The sequence below is a fragment of the Macaca mulatta genome, chromosome 9, assembly GCF_049350105.2.
Source record: "Macaca mulatta isolate MMU2019108-1 chromosome 9, T2T-MMU8v2.0, whole genome shotgun sequence".
NCBI classification, from domain to species: domain Eukaryota; kingdom Metazoa; phylum Chordata; class Mammalia; order Primates; family Cercopithecidae; genus Macaca; species Macaca mulatta.
Window position 1 is genome coordinate 135,036,645 of NC_133414.1, and position 10,559 is coordinate 135,047,203.

General features: G+C 41.3%; 1 protein-coding gene across 2 annotated transcripts; it reads left to right on the plus strand.

Annotated features, from left to right (window-relative positions):
• The first annotated feature begins 366 nt into the window (after positions 1 to 366).
• PSTK (phosphoseryl-tRNA kinase) lies at positions 367 to 10,186 on the plus strand. 2 transcript variants are annotated; one of them, XM_015148389.3, is made up of 6 exons: positions 367 to 644; positions 2,743 to 3,034; positions 3,281 to 3,479; positions 6,086 to 6,161; positions 6,649 to 6,742; positions 9,970 to 10,186. In XM_015148389.3, the coding sequence occupies exons 1-6, from the start codon at positions 429 to 431 to the stop codon at positions 10,167 to 10,169; spliced, it is 1,077 nt and encodes a 358-aa protein (XP_015003875.3). In that variant the 5' UTR covers positions 367 to 428; the 3' UTR covers positions 10,170 to 10,186. The 2 variants fall into 2 exon arrangements, with proteins under 2 accessions (XP_015003875.3, XP_077803931.1); XM_077947805.1 differs by lacking the exon at positions 9,970 to 10,186 and adding an exon at positions 9,086 to 9,253.
• Positions 10,187 to 10,559: the final 373 nt, after the last annotated feature.

Consider the following 10,559-nt stretch of genomic DNA (forward strand, 5'->3'; position numbering starts at 1 on the left):
TGTCAGCCTCGCCTCCTATTCTTTGATTTCCAGCAACTTATTTTCTAAAGATTGCTGGAGGGAAAGGCTCATCGTCTCTTTTGGGATTTTCCTGAGCAGAAAGACCTCATCCTAATAAAACTGAGGCGCCAATCCTGCTGGCTGGCAACTTGCGGCAGGGAAGGTGATTCTATCTGAAGATTAATCCTAACTCTGGGACCCCTTGGGAATGTCCAGGAGCTAGGAACGCAGCGCCGCGGTCTCTCCAGCCTCTGGTCCTCGGGAGCAGCAGGGCGCCAGTGGAGCAGGTGCCTCTGGGGCCGCACGGAAACCCAGCCACGCCAGTTCCTCCACTGCGCCGGCAGGCGGCGGAGACGCTGCGCGTGCGCACTGGGCAGACGGTGGCCCGGAGACGACTCTCCCAGCCTCCTCCGGTCTCCCCGGGCAGCATGAAGACCGCCGAGAACACCAGAGGAACCGGCAGCGACGGGCGGCGGAAACAAGTTCTCTGCGTCCTCTGCGGCCTCCCCGCGGCAGGAAAATCGACTTTCGCGCGCGCCCTCGCCCACCGGCTGCGGCAGGAGCAGGGTTGGGCCGTTGGTGTCGTCGCGTATGATGATGTCATGCCCGACGCGTTTCTCGCAGGGCCAAGAGCTCGATCGGCGGTCAGCACGGAGGGGCGGGGCCTGGGCCTCGGCGCGGGACGGGACGGGGCGGGGCGGGACGGGGCGGGGCCGGGTCGGGCCGGACCACTGGCGTCCACTCGGTGCTGGGTGATTTGCCATGAGCGTCAACTGCACGCTAGACCGTGCTTGGTGTGGGAGGTGAAGTTCGAGAAAAGTGGAGCTGGGTTAACATAGTTACTGCAGAGGGTGAATGAGTTGGCTGTAGAAATGTGTCATAAAGTAGTTACAAAGCCAACGGTTAGAGCGATGCATTTTAGAGGCTTATCTGTATATTTGATGCATGTATATACTGTATATTCTATACAGTTGAGTCTTAAGACAGGGTCAGGTTCTCAAGTCAGCGTGCAAGGTGGACAGCCCCTGTAGTCAAATGCACTCTTGAAAATCCCTTAGGAAGTTTCTCCTTAGGAGAGGGAAAGAAGCTCTAAACGTCTAGCTACGAGTGGGCTCAGGTTTTGTAATTTGAGGAATCCTCTTTAAGAAAAAGAATACAAATTATAAGTAACAGAATTGCTAGGGTCCCTCAGAACGATAGAAAGAGGCTGTACAAATGCATTATCAGACCTATGAAGCTTAATATTTGTTCATCTCAAAGTCAGTCTGCCTCTGCCAGCTTTGGGAAAGATGGCTGTTTCTTAGTTGACCACCAGAGGAAGTAATGGGTTTGTATTTGCGGAACAAGTTGTATGTTCCAAGTACATCTCTTTAAGCCCTCCTCGTCTCACAGCACAGGGAGATACATCCTCTAGGAGAAGCATGTGGAAACTGAGACCAGTGGGGGAAGAGTAGATTACATTCGTTTCTCTCATCTCGTGCTCACTCTAGAGTAAATACTCTTTGAAATATTCTGAAATTTTAACATTATTATTTTGTTGTTTAATGCCTAATGTAGATGAATTTACAGAAATCAAATGCAAACGTTATGTGACTCCACTCTCTCTATATAAATACAGTGCATTTGGTGCATGGGCTCTCCAGCAAAGTGTATCTACTTTCTCATTCTTGGTTAATTGCGAAGTAAGTACAGTGTCGGGATAGCACAGGATTGACCTGGATGATAGTATTTTCACCACTTGGGAGACAGCTGAAAGTTGTCGATAGGGATTGTTGTATTTGCTGGCTTTCCCTTCACTTGTATTATGTTGTTTTTTCCACGCTTTTCCTATGGACAAAAACTGTGGGACTCATCTGCTCACCTCTTAGGAAGTGATACGTGTTTCCAATTTAGTGGGTTTAGCTGATGTGTTTGTTGTATGTAGTGTAATCTCAGTGGTGGTAAGGCATGGGCAGGCAAGTGAGAGTTCTCACTCTCCTGTCCTCCCGTTTTCCCTCCGGCTTAGATTTCTTAACTATGTCAGGATTCTCCACAGCCCTTGACCAGCACAAGATTACTTGTATTCTCAAGCTGTTTATTCCCCTCAGTCTGTTTCCTCCATCTTTCCCCATCCCATATCAACTTATTTGTTAGCCTGAGGTCTTTTCTTCTTGACCCAGGGACTTTTCACCTGATCTTTTTGCTGTCTACTGCTTTTCTCATTTCAAGGGAAAACCTGCATTATTATATCTTAGCCAGACTATTTTGGTAGGATGCCGATTTTGACTCCACCTTTCTCTTGGATGATAAGTAAATTATTTATTCACTCATTCTGTCAGTCATCCATTTAATATACATTTCTGGAGCACCTATTAGGTGCCAGACCCTCTGCTGGAGGCTGAGTATACAGTGGACAGTGATCTGGCAGAGAGAGAAGCGTAAACAAATGCTTAAACTGCTAGAGTGGAGCACTGCTAGAGTGGAGATGTATGTATAGAATGGGGAGTCATGATGGGCAAGGGAGAGGCTGAGCTGCCTTCTGCATGGTTGAGTCTGAGAAAACTTTGCACAGCACTAGTATCATTAGTTTTCCAGGCAGAAGGAATGGCCATGAGAAAGTCATGAGAAACCAGGCGTGTTAGAGAACTACAGATGGTTCCAACTGTGAGGTGAAATTTTCATATGGGGCAGGGTGGCAGTGAGGCCAGATGACCAACCACCCTAGTGGCCTAATATGAATTGCAATTCTTTGGTCTCTTGTAGCCATCCCAGTGGAAATTGCTTCGACAGGAACTGTTGAAGTACCTGGAATACTTCTTGATGGCTGTCATTAATGGGTGTCAGATGTCTGTCCCACCCAGCAGGACTGAAGCCATGTGGGAAGATTTTATAACCTGCCTAAAGGATCAAGATCTGATATTTTCTGCAGCATATGCGGCCCAGTCTTGCTACCTCTTAACAAAAACTGCTGTTTCTAGACCTTTGTTTTTGGTTTTGGATGACAATTTTTATTATCAGAGTATGAGATATGAAGTCTACCAGCTGGCTCGGAAATGTAATTAAAACTTTTTTTTCTTACACATGGAGATTCTTATTCACATATCAAAAACACTATTGTCTTCAGTGAGAATTTAACTTGATTAGGAGGTTATGTAGATTGACTTCATTTTAAAAGCTAGATGTTCAGTATTGCAAATGGAGTTTTTCCTACTACAGTTGTCATAATTTGTCTAATATATGTTTATTTCATATTTTGGAAAAATAGTATACCAGTAATTCTGTCATTTTAAACTGTTTTCAGATTCATTGGGCTTTTGCCAGCTCTTTTTAGATTGTCCTCTTGAGACCTGTTTACAGAGGAATAGCCAGAGGCCACAGGCACTGCCTCCTGAGACCATCCACCTGATGGGAAGAAAGCTAGAAAAACCCAACCCTGAGAAAAATGCTTGGGAACACAACAGCCTCACAATTCCGAGTCCAGCATGTGCTTCGGAGGCCAGGTATTCCACTCAAAGTCATCCCTCCCTGGATGCTCCCCTGTGCCAGGTTCATGGTCAGTGCTTTGTCTGTGTTGGCTTAGTTAGTCCTCACACAGGCATTGGAGAGACATTATTTCCCCCTTTGTGTGGAAGCCAAAAGTGTAATGGGAAAATTTAGTTTGTCCAGAATCACTGAGCTTGTAAATGACAGCTGAGATTTGAACCCAAGTTTATTTGCAAATGTCTGCTCATAACTGTTAGGATTATACTGTCTTTCAGTAGTTGGAGCAGGAAATTCAGAGAACACATCTGATTCTCTTGCTAAAATACATAATCTAAATAGGTCGCCTGGTAGTTTTCTTTTAGAAATAAATCTGTGAAAGAGTGCGACTGGTATTGGGTCCTATTTGCCTTAGAGCTCACCATCGTTACATTGCTTTTGTATGTGAGGCTTATAGGCTGTGCTGTCTAATGCATTTCATTCATTACATATGTCGTGAGAGTTCTTGAGCAGCATATTTCTAGCAGAAACTTTGCTGGTGATGGAAATGTTCTATATTTGCACTAATATGGTAGCTGCTAGCCACATTTGACTGTTGAGCCCTTAAAAGTAGCTAGTGTAACTGATGACCTGAATTTTGTGTTTAAGTTATTAATTTAAACTTAAATAGCTTCATGTGGCCAGTGGCTATTGTATTGGACTGTGCAGTTCTAGAGGTATATTGACCACATTCCCTTAGTTCCTGCATATTGTCCACGAGGGATTGGTATCAGCTCACTGCAGCCTTGACCTCCTGGGCTCAAGCAATTCTCCTGTCTCAGTCTCCTAAGTAACTGGAACTACAGGCCCACACTGCCAAGCCCAGCTAATTTTTTAATTTATTATAGTAACAGGGTCTCACTGTGTTGCCCAGGCTGGTCTGAAACTCGTGGCCTCAAGCAATTCTTCCAAGTTGGCCTCCCAAATTGCTGGGATTACAAGTATGAGCTACCACCCCTGGCTAATATTTTCTTAAATTTTGGGTTATATTGGGAACAGTGTGTATAATTCCTTTTGCAATTCTTTTTAAGAATCTTCTCTTAAGGTTATAGTTCCCTTAAAAATCTATTTGCTATGCTTTACCTCTTTTAAGACTGTAAACAAGTGGCTCACACCTGTGATCCCAGCACTTGGGAGGCCAAGAAGGGAGGATCACTTGAACCCAAGAGTTTGAGGTTGCAGTGAGCTATGATAACACCACTGCATTTTAGCCTGGGTGACAGTGAAACCCTGCCCCTAAACAAACAGACTAAATAGAACAAAAGGGCATGGATATGAAAATTAGCTAGTGATCACTGGCTAAATAGACACTAAAACTCAAATTATATATATGGTCTCATTCAGTCCTCACAACCAGCTCTTTTTAGATTGTCCTCTTGAGACCTGTTTACAGAGGAATGGCCAGCGGCCACAGGCACTGCCTCCTGAGACCATCCACCTGATGGGAAGAAAGGGTAGTTTTCTACCCTTTAAGGGTAGAAACTATCATCCCCATTTTATAGACGGGATAACTGGGGCCCAGGTAAGTAAAGTAATATACCCAGGTAGGAAGTGGCAGAGCCAAGATTTGGACCCAGTGGAATCTCACTCACTCCAGAACCTGGGTTCTTTTCAGTGTGAGGAAGATCATCTTGAGGCTGAGATTTAACTTGATGAGCTCACTCGCTTAAAACTTTTTAGTGCCACTCCCATAATCTGAGTAAAATTTAAACTCCTTACCCTAACTTATATGTTCTAACCCAGATGAATTCTCCAGCTTCATATTCTGCCACTCTCCCTCCTTGCTTCTTTTCAGCCTTTCTCTACTGCATGAACACAAGGAGCTGGTTCTTGCCCTCAGGCCCTTGTACTTGCTGCCCCCCTGCCCTTCCCACATATTGATCCTTGGCTGCCTTCACTGACCATCCTAACTAAAGCAAAGAACATTAGTTGGACTGCCCTGTCACTCTTATCATTGTCACTTTGTTCATTGTCTTTGCTCACTTATCTACTTAACACCATCTGAAATTATTTTTTGCTTTATATAACTGTTTATCTGTCTCTATTACATTATCAGACTTGGCAAAGGCAAGGATCTTGCTACACCCCCAGCTCAGCACGTGGTTGTACAGTATTTTTCATATAAGACGTTCAATAAATATTTGTTAAATCAGTGAATGAATTCTACCTGAAACCTTCATGGACCTTGCTCAGTGAGAAACTTTGTTCATCCATATCCAGTAAATAAGCAGGAGCCAGAAAGTAAAGACCAAGCATCTTTCCGTAGGGAATAAAATTGAGCTCTTGTGGCCCCCAGTTCAGCCTTAAGAGGGGAAGGGAGAATGACTTTTCAAAGCTTATTGACATGAGTCTTAGGAAATTGGTATTTTTTAATGAGGGGTCCTTAGCTTGTTTTGAGCTACTGCATTTGGATTTTCTACATGGAAGCTAGCTTCTAAATCATTTAGTTTTTTTCCTTTTGTTAAGGATCTTGGGTTATAGCAGTTTCATTCCTCTAGAATTCAGTTTAATATTCATAAATACAAGTTATTTGAAAGTCAGATGTTGGATATACAGATCTATTGTATTTTTCCCATTTTCCCTGTAGCCTGGAGGTGACCGATTTATTGCTCACTGCTTTGGAAAATCCAGTAAAATGTGCTGAGGACAATATGGAACAAAAGGTAAACTTCCAGTGTAGATTTAATGTAAATCAGAAGGAACAACTTTTTGTAGGAAGATCTTTTGAGCTGAATATAAAATATGAGCGAAATGAGAGATGCGTTGTCACTGGCTTGGCCTCTCACCAGCACTCACTGTTGGCAGCTCATGCCGGCTGGCCAAAGCCGATTGTTAAACTTTCAGAAGTGTTGGAGCCTGTTGATGTTTTGTTGGTAGGAATGTTTACACCACAGAAATTGGCAAACACTACACATAGGTCTGGGTTTTTTTTCTGGGAGAGTCAGTTATTAGACATTCACCAGCATATCACCGCCCTAGCTGGAACCCAGTTTACCACTGGATCTGATTTGGTTGGACTCTTATAGTGAAGAATAACAGAAAAGCCAGTTAAACTTTTCTTTTAGTCCCTTCAAATACATGTGACCTATGCTTTAGCCATTTATTTTATAAAACTATGTGACTTCTAATAACAATGTCTGTATTACATAGGAGACAGATAGAATTATTTGTTCAACTAACATTCTTCATAAAGCTGATCAGACACTCCGAAGGATTGTATCTCAGACAATGAAGGGAGCAAAAGGTATGATGTGTCAGTTATGTGTTGAGTTGGTATGATTGTGACTTTCTACTGCTACTTGTATTCCCGACACTCAGTTTATTAGTTTTCAGTCATAAAAATTCACATCATGTTTTCAATTTAATTATGCAATTTGACTAAATATAACTAAAAATTCTGACTCTGGAACTGAGTGTTCATCCATCCAACAAATTTTTACTGAGTCGCCTTCCTGTACTAGGCCTTACTGTAGATGCTGGGCAATTGGCAGGGAGCAGAACATTCTAATGAGGAGACAGACAAAACATAATTACATGAGTATGCGCCCATGCTCTGAAGAAAATGTAGGGCAAGGCAGTGTAGTGATGGGAGGATTTATTTTTAAAAGGGTAATCAGGAAGGCTTCTGAGAGATGACATTTAAGCAAAGATGGGAAAGAGCGAACCATGCAGCTATCTGGAGGATCATTCTAGGCAATGAACACATCAAGTGCAGAAGCCCAGAGGTTGGTTGGACTGTTGTGGAATCGAGAAGAGGCCATTGAGCATGGGGTGAGGTAAGAAAGTGGGAGAGGTAGTCAGGAGCCAGGTGTAAGATCAGCATGGAATTTGAATAAAGTCAATGTATTATAAACCAGAATTTATGTAATAGATAAAATATGTGGTAACTAGAGTTTTACACAATTCCATTAGGTCTTGAATACTGTATGGCTATTTTTAAAATTGTACCTTTAAAACCAGCAACGAACATTTTTTGAGCACCTTTCTGTATGTTAAGTGCTTTACAAATACTGTTTCTAATCTTCACAGTCCTATAAGGTATAATTTTACAAATGGGGAAATGGAGGTTCATAGAGGAACAAGTAACTTGTCCAAGGCTGAACAGCTACTAAATATTTGGGTAACCTGGGGTCCAGAATTACATCCAGTTCCAGTCTGTGCTTCCCATTCTGCTCCCCTGCATCACCATCATTTATTACCTTTACAAAAGCTTAGAGCATTGGAAAAGGAAACAATATACCAGCCATACTGTTTTCAAACTTTTATAAAACTATGATCTATAAGTTGATTTTATTGTAACCCAGGGTATAACCCAGTACACGAACTCATGTGTGGAAACAAGTTTCACAAAACACATCCACATGTTTAATGAACTCTGTGTTCTACTTGATTTCATTTTAGAAAAATACCTATTGCCACTTACTAATGGGTTACAATGCAAAGTTTGAGAAACAGAGGACCAGAACAGAAATGGCATCATAATTAAAACAAAAAAAAGTTCCAGGACTTCTCACTCAACCATTTGCTTTTCTTCTTTTCTGTCTATAAAATGAAGCAAGGTCCTGGGGGGTTGTGGGAGGTACGGTTATGCTCAAATCACTCATATCACACCCATTTAAAAACATACAGATATAGAGCCATATATATGTGTGTGTGTGTGTGTGTGTGTGTGTGTGTGTATATATATATATATTTTTTTTTTTTGGTGAGGGAAGGTAGTAGTTTTTAATCTGTGCTTAGTTAAAAATTCAGTTCCTCTACCATCAGGAAAGTGAAAAGACAAGCCATAGATGGGAAAAAGTATTTGCAGACATATATCTCATAAGGGATTTGTATCCAAAATATATAAAGAACTCTTACCACTCAATAATAAACACAAATAACCCAAGTTTTAAAAGGGCAAAGGATCTGAGTTGACATTTTTCCAAGGAAGATATACAAATGGCCAATAACCACAGGAAAACATGCTCAACATGATGAGTCATTGGGGAAATACAAATCAAAACCGTAAGATAGCACTTCACACCCACTAGGAGGTCTAGAATTAAAACACCCAAGTGTTGTTGAGAATGTGTAGAAATATGTTAGGAATGTCAGACGGTACAGCCGCTTTGGAAAACAGCTAGCAGTCCCTCAAACATTCCGTTAGCACGCAAGCCAGCAATTCCATTCTCAGGTGTATACCCAAGAGAGATGAAAACATGTTCATATAAAAACTTGTGCACATGTTTATGGCAACATTATTTGTAATAGCCAAAATATGAAAATAACCCACGTGTCTGTCAGCTGACAAACAGAATTTGGTGTATCCATACCAAAATATTATTCAGCCATAAAAAGGAATGAAATGCTGATATATGCTATACAATGTGGAATAACCTTGAAAACATGATGCAAAGTGCAAGAAGTCAGTCCCAAAGACCAAGTATATGTATATTTACAGTCATATGAAATGTCCTGAACAGGGAAATCTTGAGATAGACAGTGGTTGTGTGGCTGCTTAGAGATTGGGGGGTGGGCAGAAGGGAAGGTGGTAAGCAGTATGATAGCTAATGGATATGGGGTTTTGTTTTGCTTTGTTTTTGAGATGGAGTCTTGCTCTGTTGTACAATGGCATGATCTCGGCTCACTGCAACCTCCACCTCCTGGGTTCAAGTATTCTCCTGCCTCAGCCTCCCGAGTAGCTGGGATTACAGGCATGTGCCACTATGCCTCGCTAATTTTTGTATTTTTAATAGAGGAGGGGTTTTGCCATGTTGGCCAGTCTGGTCTCGAATGCCTGACCTCAGGTGATCTGCCTGCCTTGGCCTCCCACAGTGCTGGGATTACAGGCTTAAGCCACCAGGATATGGGTTTTTGAGATGATGAAAATGTTCTAAAGTTAACTGGTGATGGTTGCACATACCTGCAAATATACAAAAAAACCACCGTATTATACAGATTAAATGGGTAAACTGTATGTGAATTATGTCCTAATAAAGCTAACAAAAAAATAAAGTTCAGCTTCTCAGTAACACTACCCACGTGTGGCTAGTGGCTGCTGTATTGAATAAAGCAGATATAGAACAGGTCCATCATTGCAGAAAGTTATATTGGACAACTACTGTTCTAGGTATTATTTATCAGGTTCAAAACTAAATTGTCATCTATTTCTGCTTTTTTGCCTGTTTAATTTAGTAAGGTGGTAAGTCAGCTGTCTTGATTTTTCTTGGCAACAACAAAAAGTCCCTTTCAGGTTGGTCTTTTCTGCTCACATGTTTCCTAACAAGTTATTTATATTCTTTGACTTGTTTCAGATGATTTTTGAATATCACATTGTGACCTTTTTTCTATATATTACACCAACTCAATTGCAATTATTTGTAGAATCTAACTGGTTTGTTCAAAGTAATCAAATTAATTTCCTCATGTCATTAGACACCCCGGATTACTTTAATTTACAAGTAATTTGAGAATATCTTTTTATTTTAGATGAACAAGTGCTTCCTCACAACTTGAAGCTTCTAGCAGAAGAACTTAACAAGCTCAAAGCAGAGTTTTTGGAAGACCTAAAACAAGGAAACAAAAAATACCTGTGCTTTCAGCAAACCATTGACATATCAGATGTCATTTCTTTTTTTCATTATGAGAAAGATAATATTGTACAGAAGTATTTTTCAAAGCAGCATTAAAATTTCTGAATTGCCAATCAAATGTCTCATTTTGGTAAGCTTTTGCAAATTTGTTGAAACAACAGTGTTGTATTACGATGTTTTCTAGGCTAGTAATGCCAAAGTGAGTCAGTCACTTGTCAAACGTGATGTGGATAATTAAGCTCAGAGGCAGCCTTCCTCATGTGCCAGAACACTTAGGGTAGGGCTTGGGGGACAGGAGTCAAGTTAAATGGATCTTGAATAAAGAGAAGAAACTAGGAGGGGGACAAGTTGCAGATATATGGAGCTGTTTTGGTTTTTAGCTCGTGATGAATCTTCTCAGGTATTTTAGAAATTCAAAGCAGTGTAGCCACAAAATCTATTTCTTTCATTAACTTAACATTTTACTAGCAGAAAATTACTAAAACA